Genomic DNA, 17,068 nt, shown 5'->3' on the forward strand with positions numbered 1-17,068 from the left:
ATTTGCAATTTCTCCGCACAGACCAGGGCCACCGGCACGACTGGGCAGATGCCCGACGGCCAGTTCGAGCCCCGTCTCGTAGTCAGTGTGGTTCGGTGGCACGCATGTGCCACTGCCTGGGACAATGCATTGACACTCGGCACGTGTCACCGTGTTGTCTTTGTGCAGTTTCATGTGACCCGTTTGAATATTATTTGCATAAATCGTATCGCTAATTGCGCAATCGATTGTACGCGATCAAGTACAAGCATAACAAGAGGAAAGTCTGTTTATTCGTTTTTATTTTATAAAAAATCATATTTACAAATAAGATATTGCAATTGCCGGTGATGCACATCAACAGTCAAATGTAAATTCGTAATAAATGTTTTTGGGTGAGATCGCGTTCAGGTGATGACGGCATCCTGCTGCTGCTCGATCTAAGACCGGAAGCAGGTGGATTGCTTCACTATTCTGGCAAATCGCCCGATGATGCTGCATGTAATTACCAGCGAAAAGTCGTATTCAAATTGTAAATCTTGTGGATTTACTCTCCAACACAACAGTGGGCTGAAGTAGTAACTAATTGGCGTTTTTGTTGGAGGGTTTCGACACATTTATACTGATTTATTACATCAAGATGGAATTTTGTAGGCCTCGGCAACAACCAGCCACGATTGAGAGATATAACCTCCGGCTGATAATGCACGATGTGCTACGAGAGAGGGGCAGGGCATTCGTTACCTTCCCTCGCTTCACAGAAAAAGTTAGAAGGGCATCATCACAAGCCTGCCGTTGGAGACTATCAGGTTACCACCCATCCAGGTAAAACCCGCATGGGTGGAAAACCCAGATGGATGGCAAGATGCCCGTCGTATGTGATCTGGCTTTGACCCGAGCAGCCCAGGAACTGGCACACGTTTTTTCAGGTGGCAGAAATCGTTTTGTACCGAGATCCGATTCCGATATTTGCAATGAGCTGTACGTGTATGTACATGTACGTTGAACTTCTTTCGCAGCGTACGTAGCCAACCGTAACAATCGGAGGTGCGGGGAAAGGACAACAAACAAAACACAGTTTTGATAAAGCGCTAAGAAATATGTCCGGGTTTGGCCGAGTAAAGGAGGTGTCAAAACGCAGTTTATCCTGGCAAAGAACCACACCTCCCGATACCCAGGAGTCCAACCTCTGACCATGCAGGTCTCTACGGTGTCTCTTTCCGCACTGCCCCCCCCACCTCAATTACCACCCTCTTCCTGGGCGCACGCCGGGGTGCGTAAAGCAATCCCACCCCAAGCTTCAGAAACGGGGATAAGGGAATGGTCCCTGTTGCTAGTGCCAGGGGTTCCAAATCTCTATGCGCACGCAAGAACTGAATGTTCAGTACGGCCTGGCAGCACCCAGCCATCGCTCACAGGTTCTATTCTACGCTCGGCGTATGGAGGCAATGTGGTTCCGGAGCTAAGAGCCAACGTCGAGGTCCGCTTGCCACGGGACAAGGGCCTCAGGAGAGCATTCGTCTGTGTGTTGAACTTCTTTTGCACCGTACGTAGCCAAACGTGCTAATGGGAGTTTTGCTGCTACTCCCCCATTGAAGGAGAGCGGGTTACGAGTGGTTGAGCCAATTTACGGGCGGGAGCATCGTCCCGCAGTACTAACGAGGAGAGCGACGCTCGACCAAGAGCCAACATCATGAGAAGAAGCCAGAATGTCAGGCCTATGGAGCCCGACACCTGTAGGAGGCACCTGAAGGATGATCCTTCGGCGGCACCTTCGACACGAGCCCACGATGATCCTCTGGGTCAGATGACGTCCAGCCTATTCGGAGCATCACGCACAGAGGCGCTGGTGACGGTACTAGTTTTAGAAAAGTCTTAAAACGAGATTTCTTTTGACGGTGGTGGTAGTGTTAGAACTATCCTTAATTTTTGGAGGAGACACCCGTAGAGTCTGTGGGGATCCTCTTTTAGGAACGGCCTGCATTGGTATGTTTGGCTAAATCCTATATGAGGACTATTCTTACATATTAGGAATTAGTAGCTGGAGAAAACACAAGCATACCGGAACGATAACACTCAAGACACACAATCAGAACGGACATGCAGTCAGGAATCCACTTGCTGTACTGCCAGCTCTTGACCACTTAGGCTCCGGCAGAGTCGGGAGTTTCACAAATATTCTTCATCCACCAACCCTCGCCTCCAAAAAAGCCGCATTACAGCTGTCCACTACTCCATACCCGGTACCATCCAGGTTCAGGCATCCGCACCAAAACGCTCACGTAGGCCGTGAACGATAAAATTGCACGCAACGCGGCCAGCGCAGTCTCTCTGTCGATGATCCTCACACCGCTGGCACCGGCGTTCGACGGTTCAACGAGTGAGAGCGACGACGGGGGGGGGGGGGGGGGACGTGGCGATTTGTTCGGGCGGCAGGTGTCGATCCTAGGGGTCTTGCAGCATCTGCAGCAGGTATTTCTCAATGGCGGTCTGGGCTGCAGAGGGGCATTACAATGAAGACATCAATAAAATATATACACATATATTTATATATATATAAATCATCCACTTAAGAGACAGAGGATTTGGGAATGCACTCGCCGCTGTGCTACCGCTCGCACAGACACAAAGATCACACGTATAGCCTAAACCAGGGGTCGGCAACCTACGGCTCCGGAGCCGCATGCGGCTCTTTACGGGCTGCTTCTTGACGATGAGTACGTATGTACAGTATGTACTCAGATGCATTGCGGCTCTTGAAATACTGAATTTTGTACCGAATTGGAAAGAAATGGCTCTTCTTGTTATTTTGGTTGCCGACCCCTGGCCTAAACAGTCTATTGGGACAAGTGCTGTTAGCACGCAGCACCTATCAAGGCCGGCATAGCACACAAGGGGATGGGTGACCAGCGCCACGCCCGACCGTCTCCCCAGTGGTGATGGTTACACAGCGCACTAGGTACTCATTTGAGGCTGAGTCGACTTAGGGGAGGCCCAGGACTGGTTCAGATAATCGTCACTGGTGTTGGCCGTGCGCAAGAAATTAACTCCGGTTCCCGGGTTCGTAGTGCAACGCGCTAAACGCTACACTGCCGCTCCCCAAAGACACACGCACAAAATATAAAGATCCCTCGTATAGTCTGAACAGACTGTTGGGGCAAGTGCTGTTAGCGAGCACCTATGAAGGGGCCGGCACGGCACACGAGGGGGTGGGTGGCCAACACGACGCCCGGTCGCCTTTGTCTCCCCAGTGGTTATGTTTACACACCACACCAGGTACTCATTTGAGACTGAGTCGACTTAGGGGAGACCCAGGAACGGTCCAGGTAATCGTCACTGGTGTTGGCCGTGAGCGGGAATCTAACTCGGGTCTCCGGGTTCGTAGTGCAGCTCGCGAACACCTACACTACCGCTCCCCACACATACTCAGTCACACAGGCACAAACATACAATGGCAACGACACACAATTAACAGTTTTCAAATTCTTGAGCGTGAAGCCGCAAGACAAGACAAACCAGTGCGGTGGCCCAGTGCAGCTGCGAGCTCCAGTGCGTTTAGTCCCGCTTCCGTCTCCGCCATCACGTCCGCTCCACTGTCTGCGACACACGTGCACGCAAGGAGTTATACAACGCAAGGCAAGCAGCGTGCCATAAGTTGGTTCCAATCCAAGCCATCGACAAAACTGGTACTACTTCGCCTCTCAGTCACAAAGGTCAAAGCAATTTTCTGCTCAAGTGAGCATCAAGGTGGTGCTCAGCTCAGATTTCCAGGCCTGAGCCATTGGTGGAAAATCATCATTCCTATGGAGTCTATCCACAGGAGAACCACTGTTGACTTCCCCACATTGGCTTGTTGTCCTTCCCTCGCACCTCCGATTAGCACGGTTGGCTACGTACGGCGCGAAAGAAGTTGAAAATACATACACACAAGGTGGAATTAATTTTATTGACCCCCAGGAGGGATGATGGGCTGAGTCAGCCCCCAACCAGAATTTCAACTTGCAACTTTACGATTGCGAGCCGCTCTCAAATCGATTGCCAGCCACTCGCCAAGCCGCAGTAATGAATGTACAATTTAGAATAAAAGTTGCTTGGTATTTTAACCCTTTCCCGTTCCGATAACGTACGTGTACATCATTAGTTTTACTTCTGATTCAATTCCGATGACGTACATGGAATAGAACCAGAAGAAAAACTAAAATAAAATAACTTTATCGAAAACGAGGCTCCCACAACGCCATGCGGGAAGGCGTTTGGCACAGTTTGACACCAGCTATTGTAGAGTGCAGTCGTGTCGCTACAGTTCTCTGCGGTGAATAAAATGTCTTTAAAATCAACAGCGCTACACCCCTCTAAATATAAATTAACGCTGAACCGCTTGTACGTTCTGAGATTCAGCGGTGAACGGGTCCCACCCTGAGTGAGAAGTGTAAATGGGTATGGCAGGAGACTTTGAAAAAGTTCTCTGGGTATTGACGACTTCAATGTCGACACTAGTGCCATGAGGTTGTTGCATGAAACGAATGGGTCCATATCTTACTCAGTAGAAGCTCCACACAGCGCACGTGGTTCCCGTGCACGGCATACAGAAGGGGTGTCCCACCGTTCTGTCAGCACAGAGAAAACACATCATGTCGCTTGGAGCACGTGCCATAAGCGAACACCCATTCAGGCTGGCAACGGCGCGCAGGAGGTAGTGGTGTACCCAGAAGCAAGTGGTATTTAGAGCCTACCCTAGGCCTATAAAAATTATTAACTATTATATATTTTACCAGGCGAGGTCCACTGAGCTATATAGCTCTTCAGAAGCGACCAATGATAACTCAGGGAAGTGGCTTATCATGCGGAAATTTATGGTCGCAAAATACTCCAAACGCATGTTTCTAAATATAGAGGCAAAAACCGGTGGATCCGGAGAAAAATCTACGCGGCCACGGGGAGGACATGCAAACTCCAAATATACACCCGCGACCTCCTGTATACCAGGCGAGGTACTTAACATCTCGCCACCTTGGCGCCCATGGTGTGGTCAACTTATTTAAAGTCAACTCGGCCTTCATTAAGTTCCAAGTGTGTTGTGTGAACATCAGCGCTGGACAGGGTTCTGGCCACACCACCGCTTTGTGCGAGCCATTACCAGCCGTTACTGCCCTCTGCTGACAACATGCGTGCCTGCATAGACGAGCACACACTGAGTGGAGCCACATTGCACAACAGTGGAAGTGGGGGACGAGGCCAGGGTGGCGAGCGACGGTACGCCGTGCGGGCGGGCGGGCGAACGAGTTGGCGAGGGATCGGGCGGGCGGGTGAGCGAGTTGGCGAGGGGGCGAGCGAGTTGGCGAGGGGGCGAGTGGGCGAAGGCGCTCACCCAGTCGTAGACGTTCACGTCGGCACCACGCAGCAGCAGCATGTGTGCGATGTCTGCATGCCCACTCGTGCAGGCAAGGGACAGCGCGTTCTCCCGCTCGCGCGCCACCGCAAACGCACACGCACCCTGCACACACACACACACAAAGTATAGCCAAAGTATAGCCTTACAGACTACCAGGGCAAGTGCTATTAACGAGCTCCTAGGAAGGCCAGCACGGCGTACAAGGGAAAGGGTTGCCAGCACCACGCCTGGCCGCCTTTGTCTCCCTAGTGGCGGCGTTTATACACCGCACAAGGTACTCATTTGAGGCTGAGTCGACCTAGGGGAGGCCCAGGACCCATTCAGATAATCGACTGATGTTGGCCGTAAGCGGGAATCGAACTCTGGCCCGTCGGGTTTCATAGCGACGCACCCTGGAGACACACACACAAACCAAAGCATAGCGTAACATACTACTTGGACAAGTGCTGTTAGCAGGCCGCTATGAAGGCCGGCACGTTGCACGAGCCAGCGGTGTGAGCAGCACCACGCCCGGCTCCGAGGTTGCCGGGGTTAAGGAGCGACGCGACCATCGCTGCTGCGTTCCCACAATCGCCGCTACCTTCTTGAGCAGGAGCTCAACCACGGCGATCTGTCCGTGCGCGGCCGCCCACATGAGCGGGGTGAGTCCTCGCTCGTCCATCACGTCCACCATGCCATCTGCGGAGGGGTTCGGGGTTAGATCACGGCGGCGGGAGAGACAACACAGGGAATAGCGGAAGTTGAATGTGCAGAAAAAAAGGGGCAAACTCAGTGTGATTATCCTAATATGCTAAATTCCTCTTGATATGCAAATTATTTTGTCAAGGCGCCCTTCCCCCCTCCATCCCAGCTTAAATAGTCGCTCCAAGCCTGGAGTGTGTCATTCAGACTCTGTCTACTCGACAGACCTGCTCTCCACCTGAGGACGGCTGCTTGCGTTGTGGCCGAAACGTCGTGAGAATTATTTAATGATGTTTTATTTTTATTATTTTATTATTTCCATTATACGTGACTTTACCGAAAGAACCAAGAAGGTGATTATCCTAATTAATTAACACCGCATTATAAGCACAGAATACATTCCGCCGTGTTATAACTGCTATCAAACTGGACTGGCAATCCGGTGGTTGCAAAGTGAAATTTTCCGGAGCGCGGCAGTTGAAATATTGGGCAGATTTCTTAAAATCTCCTGGCCTCCATCCACACCCAGCTGTAGAACTCGGTCGAACGGCAGGTGGCATGCGGTGGGGTAATGTGTTGGCGCTCCTCCCACTTCTAATAAAATATATTTTTATTTACCAGGTAAGGCCCACTGAGCTATACAGCTTTTTTTCAGATGTGACCTGGCCACAAATGATAGCTCAAAGAAGTGGCTTATCGTGTGGAAGTTTATTGCAGCCAAAATACTCTAAATGCATGTTGATTCTAAATGTGGAGAGGAAAACCGGAAGACCCGGAGAAAATCCACACGACCTCGGGGAATGAAATATACAAACTCCAAATATACAGGGGTCAGGGTCGGGATCAAACCCATGCCCTCCTGTATACCAGGTGAGGTAGTTAACATCTTGCCACTGGGGCACCCATTGTTCTACATCAAATACCAGACCAAGTACCCGTACAGCACCTATCTCTAGAGCTGCCTGCATCGGAGGTCTTTCTACCAGCAACGGTATGAGCAAGAAATTACAGGGATGCACCTGAACCATCTTTGCAATATGATATATAGCTGGCTGATGTTTCAGAAAAGAAGGGCCAATGCCTGAAACGTCAGCGTCTTATAAGACCACGTGAAAAGCGGTAGCACATTTTGTAGATGCATAAGCAATTAAGACTTTCGGCCAGCAGTGGAATAATCACTGCTGATTCTTATGAAAAGGATAACGGTGACAAGAGACGGCCGTGTTCTCACCTTGATCCAGTCTTATCGTCAGATTCTGAAGCTCCCCCTGAGCAGCCAGCTGATGGAGCGAGAGTTCTGTGGGTCAAGGGAATGGGGCATGCGGGTCACAGGTCAGAGAGCAAGCAGGGGGGCCACGGTGCCAAGATGTTAACGACCTAGCCTGGTATGCAGGAGGTTGCGGGTTCGATCTCGACCCTGACGCCTGCTGCTGTACATTTGGAGTTTGCGGTGTCTCTCTCTCCGTGGTCGTGTGGATTTTTCTCTGGGTCCTCCGTCTTTTTTTCTCTTCCACATTCAGACTCAACGTGCGTTTGGAGTATTTGGCCGACATACATTTTCCACACCGACAAGCCACTTCGTTGAGCTGTCATTTGCCGGGGGGTGGGGTGCAGGTCGCTTCTGAAAAAGGGCGCTTACACAGCTTCGAGCGAGTGAGCCGCGTTGGATGACGATTGACTCACTGGCGAGCAGGCCCGGCGTGTTGGACACCTCGTTTCCTCGCTGCTTGTTGGTGAGCGCCGTGGACTGCTTGACGGGCGAGAAGTGCTTGGCAGCCGACGGCGTGTAGTTCAGACGCGTCGGGGGACCCGGCTCCCCCAACGGGGACACGGGAACACCGCTCTCCGCTGCACCCCGTGACCACAAGACGGGCAAGGTGAGAAGGGGCGGGGGGGTTGGCAAAGGTATCCTCCAGCGTCACGATCTGAAAATACCATGTCCCCTACCGCTATCATCTCACACCTCGACTCCTATCACCATGTCTACCACCAGCCCTATGCGTGTTACTACTGTATGTTGAATTTATTACCCACCGTAGACGTCCTCTCCGATTAGCACGGTCGGCTAAGTGTGTGGTGATGATGGGTGTGGCGGGGAAGGTGGTTGTAGGGGTTTATGGTGGTAGCTGTAGTGATGGTGTGGTGGTAGTGATCACCTTTGATCACCACAACCATCATCACCACAACCATCATCAATACGACCATACCAGAAACGTGTCAAATCACCACAACCATTAAAACAATCAACAGCAATCCCCTACCATCACGTCTATCCAAGATCATACCACCATGAACCCCGTCACCACCAAATTCAACACCACAATCACAACACCAGTATCACCAAAACAACCGCCACCACGTCTTTATCAAGGTGCATTTAAAAATGATGATACTCCGACTGATGCTCCTACTGTTGTGGAGTGACTCATGCAGCCAGCTATGGCTGCAGAGTTTGGTAGTACATGTTGTTTGCGTCGTTTATTGTGAAAATTCGGTCACAGTTCCTATGACCACTGTTTAATTGCTTTTCTGGCTTTATTTTGGTGATTTTCGAAAACTTTTTTGGTTTGGCCATGTTTGTTGTAGTACAGAGTTAGACTGATGGCCTTAATCTAAGTAGTCTTGTGGTTGTTGTTGTTTGACTTGCATCCCACTGGGATTTTTGCACACAGCGTTGGTGTACGGTGCTTTTTCAGCAACATTTTGCTGTCTTTTTTTGGATTTTCTGTTTGCACTCAGTCACATATTCACTTTAAGATGTTTTTTGTTCATGTTTTTGTTTTTTGTTTGTTGCGGTTGCACCCGATTCAAGAGCCGAATGGCTCACAGGGCTATACCTAATCACTGAAACTGAAATCATCCCCAAAGACAAAGATCCCCCGTGTAGCCTTAACAGACTGCTGGGGCAAGTGCTGTTAGCGAGCGGGTGGGTGGCCAGCACCACGCCCGACCGCCTTTGTCTCCCCAGTGGCGATGCTTACGAGACACCGCACCAGGTACTCATTTGAGGCTGAGTCGACCTAGGGGAGGCTCAGAACAGATTCAGATAACCATTACTCGTGTTGGCAGTGAGCGCGAATCGAACTCGAGCAGCCGGGTTCGTAGCGCAGCGCGCTAACCGCTCCACCACCGCTCCCCTTCACAAAGACAAAGGTCCCCCGTGTAGCCTTAACGGACTGCTGGGGCAAGTGCTGTTAGCGAGCGCCTATGAAGGCCGGCACTGCACACGAGGGGTTGGGTGGCCCCGGCAAAACCCCCTCGCCACCACAAAACATTCGAATCCACCTCCAACATTCCCATTCATCACCCCCCAAGACGACCACAACAACCAAACGTGTCCCCTCCCACCACCACGACCCCTCGACCCCTTCTCTCGCGGCCACCGGCTCCGTGTCTGGACCTTTGAGGAGGACGGAGGCGACCTCGAGGTCCGAGTTGACCTGGTCCTGTAGGTTGAGGCTGTTCTGGGCGTTGAGCGAGTTGACGAAACGCGAACAGCCCTTGAGATCGATGCGCCCTGCCGAGGCAAGCTCCGATTCCACGCCGCCCGCGGGCGCCTGGCCCCCCCGGGGAGGAGGAGGAGGAGGCGCCCCCAGTGCCGGGGACGTGCTCTTGTCCTCCATCATTGCGCCTGGTGGGGGGCCCCGGTAGCGAGAGGGGGGCCCTCGATTTTGGGGGGGTGCAGGCGAAGTTGTCACGACGGCCTGGCCGGTCGGGACACGGGCGCGACCATTCTGGTGAGGGGGGATTTGGGGGGAGGGTGGTCGACAGCCACGGACGCGACCATTCTGGTGAGGGGGGGATTTGGAGGGTGGTCGAAGTTATCTCGACAGCCACGGACGCGACCATTCTGGTGAGGGGGGATTTGGGGGGGTGGGGGGCAGGCTAAGTTATCTCAACAGCCACGGACGCGACCATTCTTGGTGAGGGGGGGATTTGGAGGGGTGGGCAGGCGAAGTTATCTTGACAGCCACGGACGCGACCATTCTTGGTGAGGGGGAGATTGGGGGGGGGGGGGGGTTATAACGACAGCCACGGACGCGACCATTCTGGTGAGGGGGGGATTTGGGGGGGGGGAGTTATCACGACAGCCACGGACGCGATCATTCTGGTGAGGGGGGGATTTGGGGGGGTGGGCAGGCGAAGTTATCACGACAGCCACGGACGCGACCATTCTGGTGAGGGGGAGATTTGGGGGTGGGGGGGCAGTCGAAGTTATCTCGACTACCACGGACGCGACCATTCTAGTGAAGGGGAGATTGGGGGGGCAGTCGAAGTTATCTCAACAGCCACGGACGCGACCATTCTTGGTGAGGGGGAGATTGTGGGCGCCAGACCAGAGTAGAGGATAACGGAGTCATCGATTCGGACCAGCGATGTGGGTGGGTGGGGGGGGTAAGAGGGAAATCGTGCGTACGACGATCGATTATTCACGACTGATGTGTCCCTTGATGTGTAAGAAATTCTATGCACGTGTGTTACTGATTCAAGGGATTGATCCACTGCTGGATGACTGCCTCCGTTGTCAGAATGTTTCGGACAATGGCACGGTGGGTAGAACGAGGGGGACACATACAAATGGGACGGGACACGAATGGACATTCGAGAGAAGTGTTGGAAGCAATCGGGGGGCGAGAATGTGCGTGCGAAATCAATACGAACGAGAAAGATGGAATGCAAAACAGAACAATTGAACATGCCCGGAACGTCGCCTTAGTATGGGGTTTTGTTTCTTTTAAAGGCCACAATCACAGTGCGACTGAGTTTTTAAAATTAAATATGATTTATACTTTCGATTTAAAGCTTTCGTGACTGCAAGGATTCATCTTCTCGGTTCTTTCGGTAAAGTCACGTAGAAGGGAAATAATATTTTATTTTTATTGTTTTATTATAATAAAATAAAATATTTTATTATGTTTTATTTTTATTATTTTATTATTTCCCTTCTACGTGACTTTACCGAAAGAACCAAAAAGATGATTTATACTTTCGCACCACTGCCTACAGATCGGCAGTATCGCCTGCATTAATAATAAAAAAAACAATATTAACAACTGCAGATGTTACAGTTGTTGCTTGACTCAGGCTCAACATCAGCATGAAGTCCATAATAATGGGGGGGGGGGGGGTTGGGTTAGATCGCGTAAAAATAATGTGTTGTTTAACCCGCCACCACCCGACACAGCCAATTAGTAAGGTTTGTCACGTTAACAGAACGTGCCAATTCGTAACTAGTACAGCAACACCGCTTTTGTGCTGGAGAGCAAACCCACATTTACAATCCGAGTTCGACATTTCGCCAGTACATTACGACGAGCATCATCAGGCGACAGCCGGGTTTAACGACACGTTCATATTTTACGCGATCTAACACAAAGAACAAAAAAATATCATGGATACTATTGATCTTCATCTTCTTGGTTCTTTCGGTAAAGTCACGTAGAAGGGAAGTAATAAAATAATAAATATAAACCAATAAAATAATTCCTCGACGTTTCGGCCACAACGCAAGCAGCCGTCCTCAGGTGAAGAACAGGTCTGTCGAGAAGACAGAGTCTGACTGTCTGACTGTCTTCTGTTCTTCACCTGAGGACGGCTGCTTGCGTTGTGGCCGAAACGTCGTGAGAATTATTTTATTATGTTTTATTATTTTATTATTTTATTATTTTCATTCTACGTGACTTTACCGAAATAACCAAGAAGATGAATCCCTGCAGTCACGAAAGCTTTGAATTGAAATTTTACTATTGATCTTTTATGGATAATATTGGTCGCGAAACCTTGCTACGTGTTAAACTGATCAGAAATAAGAGGTGGGGGGCGTGGCTTTGTCTGGAGGGGCGTGGCTTTGTCTGGGGAGGGGCGTGGCTTTGGCTGGGGGCGTGGCTTTGTCTGGAGGGGCGTGGCTTTGCCTGGAGGGGCGTGGCTTTGCCTGGGGAGGGGCGTGGCTTTGACTGGGGCGTGGCTTTGTCTGGGGAGGGGCGTGGCTTTGTCTGGAGGGGCGTGGCTTTGGCTGGGGGCGTGGCTTTGCCTGGGGAGGGGCGTGGCTTTGTCTGGGGAGGGGCGTGGCTTTGTATGGGGAGGGGCGTGGCTTTGCCTGAAGGGGCGTGCCTATGGCTGGGGTCGTGGCTTTGTCTGGGGAGGGGCGTGTCTTTGCCTGGGGGGCGTGTCTTTGCCTGGGGAAGGGCGTGGCTTTGTCTGGGGGGCGTGGCTTTGCCCAAGGAGGGGCGTGGCTTTGTCTGGGGGGCGTGGCTTTGCCTGGAGGGGCGTGGCTTTGTCTGGAGGCGTAGCCTTGTCTGGGGGCGTGGCTTTGTCTGGGGGGCGTGGCTTTGCCTGGAGGGGCGTGGCTTTGTCTGGGGGCGTGGCTTTGTCTGGGGAAGGGCGTGGCTTTGCCCAAGGAGGGGCGTGGCTTTGTCTGGGGGGCGTGGCTTTGCCTGGAGGGGCGTGGCTTTGCCTGGAGGGGCGTGGCTTTGTCTGGGGGCGTGGCTTTGTCCAATGAGGGGCGTGGCTTTGTCTGGGGGCGTGGCTTTGACTGTGGAAGGGCGTGGCTTTGCCTGGGGGGCGTGGCTTTGCCTGAGGAGGGGCGTGGCTACTCCGCCCCCAACGGCGCATGCGCGGGCCGCGACGTCCCCACGGTAACCGGGCCGGGTTCGTGATGGCGGCGCGCTGAGCGCGGCTCCCCCCCCCCCGCCGCCGCTGCCGCCTCAGCACTCATGGCTTCCTCGGTACGTGTTACAACGATCACAACAACAACAAACAACAACAGCAGCAGCAGCGACATACACGACAACAGCAGCATCAGTACTAACACACGCGTGTGCACCGCGAGGCGAAGAGAACGACGCCGTTGAGCCACCCCCGTGTGTGTCGCTCCACACTGCATCGTCGTCGTCGTTTCGCCTTCATTGCCGTGCGTTTGTTTCGCGGCATCTTTGCTGCCGCCACCCCCCCCTCTACCGAGTAACGCCTCTCGATCAAAAGCAGCTCCCCCCCCACCTCTTCCTCCATCTCGCAAGCCGAGCCTGGATAGAGAAGTGGTCTCTGGGTGGGTGACAAGCGTGTGGGTGCGTCGCGAGGTGTATTGAGGTGTAGTGGTGGCTTGCTAAAAACAGCGTTTGTTGTACTGCACTATGCTCCTAAATGGTCTATGGCCTCGTCTATTGCCTCTGGCCAAGACGCCGCTACTGCTGCCCACGATGTAGCCCCGTCTGTCCCATGGCACCTCGGTTTTCGTGGTGGTGTCACTTTGTATCTGGGGTTCAAATCCGACCGTGCAAGCGGACAGTAGTGGAATTGATCAACAAACCGAGGGCACTTGAGGTTTTGTACAGGTTTGTGACCATTGTTCGATTCACTTTGGGTGCGTGGAGTATCGTAACGCAACCACGTCTCGAGCCGCTTTTAATAGTTTAAACGCGTGACTTATTTTGTGTAGATGCGGGCAGTCGTAGAGGGCATGAAGAATGGATTGACGCCGGACTTGGGACGACGCGGGCGGGGATTCGACAGCATGGATGGCTGTGGGGGGGTAGCAGAGGAGATTGAGTGACCTCACATTGAGTGAAGGTTGACTGGGGTCTTCAATAGCCTTGGCTGCTGGAGCAGAGAGTGCATGAGCGAGTTGGGGAAATGCCACATTGGCACAGACAAAATATTTGAATTTGCTGTTACCACCAGAGAATTTTTTTTTTACTTTAGTCGTATCAACATTTTTAAATCGCCCAAAAGTTAGAACAAGCAGCAATTATGTCGTCCAGGTATATTTTATTAGCCAGACATAAACTTGCGGCGAGATGTTGTCTCTCTCGCCTGGTATGCAGGAGGTCGTGGGTTCGAACCCTAACCTGACGCCTGTATATTTGGATTTTTCATGTCCCTCTCCCCGTGGTCGTGTTGATTTTTCTCCTGGTCCCTCCGGTTCTTCTCTAAACATGCGTGTGTCGTGTATTTGGCTGCCACTTCGTTGTGTGTATTTGTGGCCAGATAACTTGTGAAAAAAAGCTAATAGCTAACTGCTTTACCTTGTAAAAGAAAATTAAAATGTTTTCGTTTATTGGCCTGCACACGTGGCACTGATTTGACTAGTTGTAGAGTAAGGTGAGAAGGGAAATGTATGTATACATGGGCGAGTCCTTGGTGGGTCTTGACGATGGCGAGTGAGATTTTGCAATTGATCCAGGCTTGGAACAGGAGCAAGCAGAAGGCATTGGAGCATTGAGATGATGTGGTGATGTTTTCAGCCGTAATGGATCACCTGGACTCTGGAGATTAGAGGAGGAGTGAGAGAAGAGAGCCAGGTCGTGACGAAGGCATAGATGAGGAAGGATCTTGCAGTGTTATGACAGAGTTTGTAATAAGGTGTGCACGATTTAAAGTTTTCGTGACTGCAGGGATTCATCTTCTTGGTTCTTTCGGTAAAGTCACGTAGAAGGGAAATAATAGAATAATAAAAATACAACATAAAATAATTCTCACGACGTTTCGGCCACAACGCAAGCAGCCGTCCTCAGGTGAAGAACAGGTCTTTATTTTATTGTTTTATTTTTATTATTTTATTATTTCCCTTCTACGTGACTTTACCGAAAGAACCAAGAAGAAGGTGTGCACAGTCAAAGTGGAGACATTGCAAAGGGTCGACTTTTTGTCATAAAGGAGTGTGCTTAAATGTTTTTGGAACATCTGGCTAACTGCAAATTATCGCCCATTGTGTACCAGTGGCTTGGCAGAATTTGCACATTGAACACCTGGACAAGGAGTCTGGGTGGGGGGGGGGTATGATATTATTTGGAGGAAAGCTGCAACAACACAATAGCTGGTGGCAGTTTGGAGATGATGGTGGGTGACAATATCCCACCACATGAGTGATATCTACCCTTATGGTATTTTTTTTATTACAATTATTTGCCCACTTTTAAATTGAATGGTGGTTGGCAAGCCGGGCAACTGTTTTACTTAATTTTGGTTGATGTTCTTTGAACACGTAGGCACACTTATACACACACATACTCGTACAACAACGACAAAAGATTCCCCGTTTAGCTTTATGACAAGTGTTGTTACTGAGTACCTATGAAGGTGGTCACGACATAGGTGGTGGTGTTTTTAGAGCCACTCCGGCTGTATTTGTCTCCCCAGTGCTGATGTTTACACATTGCAGCACCTACATATTTCAAGACTTAGGGAGGGTCCCCAAGAAAGGTTTATACAGTACATCAGGTACCACTGATGTACATATGTTCACAATAAAATGTTCCTGACTCACCTAAGCATAACTAACCGCTCACTCGTATGTATAAATGCAACCACCCCTCCCCTCCCCTGGCTAGCCTTATACACATATATGCACGTATTTACACACACATTGTTATACATGTGTATTGTACCACGTGAAGAGTGGTACTGTATGTGCGGAGCCTCTCTCTAGCGCCAGAGTGAGTGTGCCATGGAAGGGCTCTCTAGGGGGCATAGCCCTGGTGACGGTGAGAGAGAGGTCGGGCGAGGACATGGTGCTCTTGAGTGAACCCGAGAGGGCACGTGACTGGACGAGGTGGAAAGGGGGGCCAAGAAGGGGGTGAGAGGGACACGTGATGTAGGGGCCAGAGTCTTCGAGAAGGATCTGGAAGCCCCTGGCCACGCCGCGGCCTATAAAAGCCAAGCCCGATCGTGGCTGTCTCTGGGAATGGAACTCTTTGCTCTTCGGTCTTGGGTCTTCGCGCACGGCATCGTAGGCCAGACAAAATGTTAATTAGCCGGGTCCAATTGAATAGTTACCCCGTGGTGGTTCCCATTATATGGAGAATCCCGTCAAGTGGTTTAGTAGTTAGCAGTGGTGGTCACCACCCTATGTCGTTACCCTGTGAGTGGTTATATAGTTACCCCGTTGGGTGGTGAATAAATGTGTTGCCTCCAAGTTCGAGTGTGCACTTCAGCTGAACCTACTACGCATGTATAAATGTATCCCATTTAGATACTCGCAAACCCATATGCACACGAAGTTATAATACTTATTATGCTTTTTACAATTCTATTGTACAGCCATACAGACTGCAGGAAAGTACTGTTATTGAATACTTGTTAAAGCTCTACTTCTACGCACTTGCTTATACTGTATACACGTAATTTCTAACCACATGTACACTCACCTACAAGGAGAAAGTTCCCCTATATAATCTACATAAGCTAATGGGGCAAGTGCTGCTGTTTGCATCATCTATTAAGGCTGACACAAGGGGGTTGTGTGGTCAGCACCTTTTCAGTGCTGATGTTTATGTACCACACGGTTGCACCCGATTCAAGAGCCGAATGGCTCACAGGGCTATACCAAATAAATGAAACTGAAAACTGAAACACCAGATACTCATTTGAGGCTGAGTCGACCCAGGACAGGCAGAGGACCAGTTCAGATGTTACTCAACACTGTGGCCAGGGAATTAAACCCAGGGTACAGAGTTCGAAGCGCTGTCCTCTAACCACTGCGCCACCATTCTCCACTCACACTCCAAAGAGCAACCAAGCCATTGCCCCGAATCCAGCCCAGTGCGGCTCAGGAGGCACCAGTTAGTTTTTTTTTCTTTTGCATAAGCAGAGCCATGCCACATACGTCACTTGAAATTAATGAGTTGAGACACATGTCCGAAGTTGTGGTGACGCTGCGTCCTCACAATGTCCTCACTGGCATCGCATACAATGAATGCATCATGAGCGCTTCGCCTGACCTTTTCAGATATGTTGTGAAGCCTGTGTGTCACAGTTTGGTTTCCAGCTCGGCAAAGCAAATTGCCAGTGGAAAACCACCCATACTGTGAGAACCCTGCTCTCTAGCACTGTTCGGATGTGCCAGTGGAAAAAGGGGAGTGGTGGTGATGTCACCCGACTAGGCACACTTTTAAAAGTACAAAGACAAATATGTCCTGTATGGCCTTAACATAATGTTGGAGCAAGTGCTGTTAGCAAGTACCAATGAAGGCTAGCATTGGCACACGAGGGAGTGGGTAACCAGCACCACACCCGGGGCGG

The 17,068-nt window shown here is 51.0% G+C and overlaps 2 protein-coding genes across 2 annotated transcripts in view; one reads left to right on the forward strand and one right to left on the reverse strand.

Annotated features, from left to right (window-relative positions):
- Positions 1-264: 264 nt before the first annotated feature.
- ANKRA2 (ankyrin repeat family A member 2) lies at positions 265-9,793 on the reverse strand. The gene is made up of 8 exons (XM_061570756.1): positions 9,453-9,793; positions 7,736-7,900; positions 7,284-7,349; positions 5,952-6,049; positions 5,348-5,473; positions 4,520-4,586; positions 3,496-3,576; positions 265-2,474 (listed from the first exon to the last, which is right to left on the reverse strand). Exons 1-8 carry the CDS (start codon positions 9,676-9,678, stop codon positions 2,425-2,427), a joined length of 879 nt encoding a protein of 292 aa, XP_061426740.1. The 5' UTR covers positions 9,679-9,793; the 3' UTR covers positions 265-2,424.
- A 2,870-nt stretch (positions 9,794-12,663) lies between these two features.
- Positions 12,664-17,068, forward strand: part of LOC133354110 (protein AF-9-like) — a 47,024-nt gene continuing 42,619 nt past the window's right edge. Inside the window, exon 1 of the mRNA XM_061570695.1 lies at positions 12,664-12,777. Within this exon, the coding sequence (XP_061426679.1) occupies positions 12,766-12,777 (12 nt within the window). The 5' untranslated portion in view covers positions 12,664-12,765. The remainder of the gene's footprint in view (positions 12,778-17,068) is intronic.

Source organism: Lethenteron reissneri, chromosome 46, assembly GCF_015708825.2.
Source record: "Lethenteron reissneri isolate LAM-NWPU_2019-01 chromosome 46, ASM1570882v1, whole genome shotgun sequence".
In the NCBI taxonomy this organism is placed as follows: Eukaryota; Metazoa; Chordata; class Hyperoartia; order Petromyzontiformes; family Petromyzontidae; genus Lethenteron; species Lethenteron reissneri.

Excerpts from the sequence above, each read along its gene's own strand:
- ANKRA2 (XM_061570756.1), bottom strand. The coding sequence starts at position 9,678 with ATGATGGAGGACAAGAGCACGTCCCCGGCACTGGGGGCGCCTCCTCCT. Across the intron at positions 5,474-5,951 it reads TTGAGCTCCTGCTCAAGAAG|GGTGCGTGTGCGTTTGCGGT; the intron begins GTAGCGGCGATT and ends GTGTGTGTGCAG. Across the intron at positions 4,587-5,347 it reads ACGTGAACGTCTACGACTGG|AACGGTGGGACACCCCTTCT; the intron begins GTGAGCGCCTTC and ends CTGTGCTGACAG.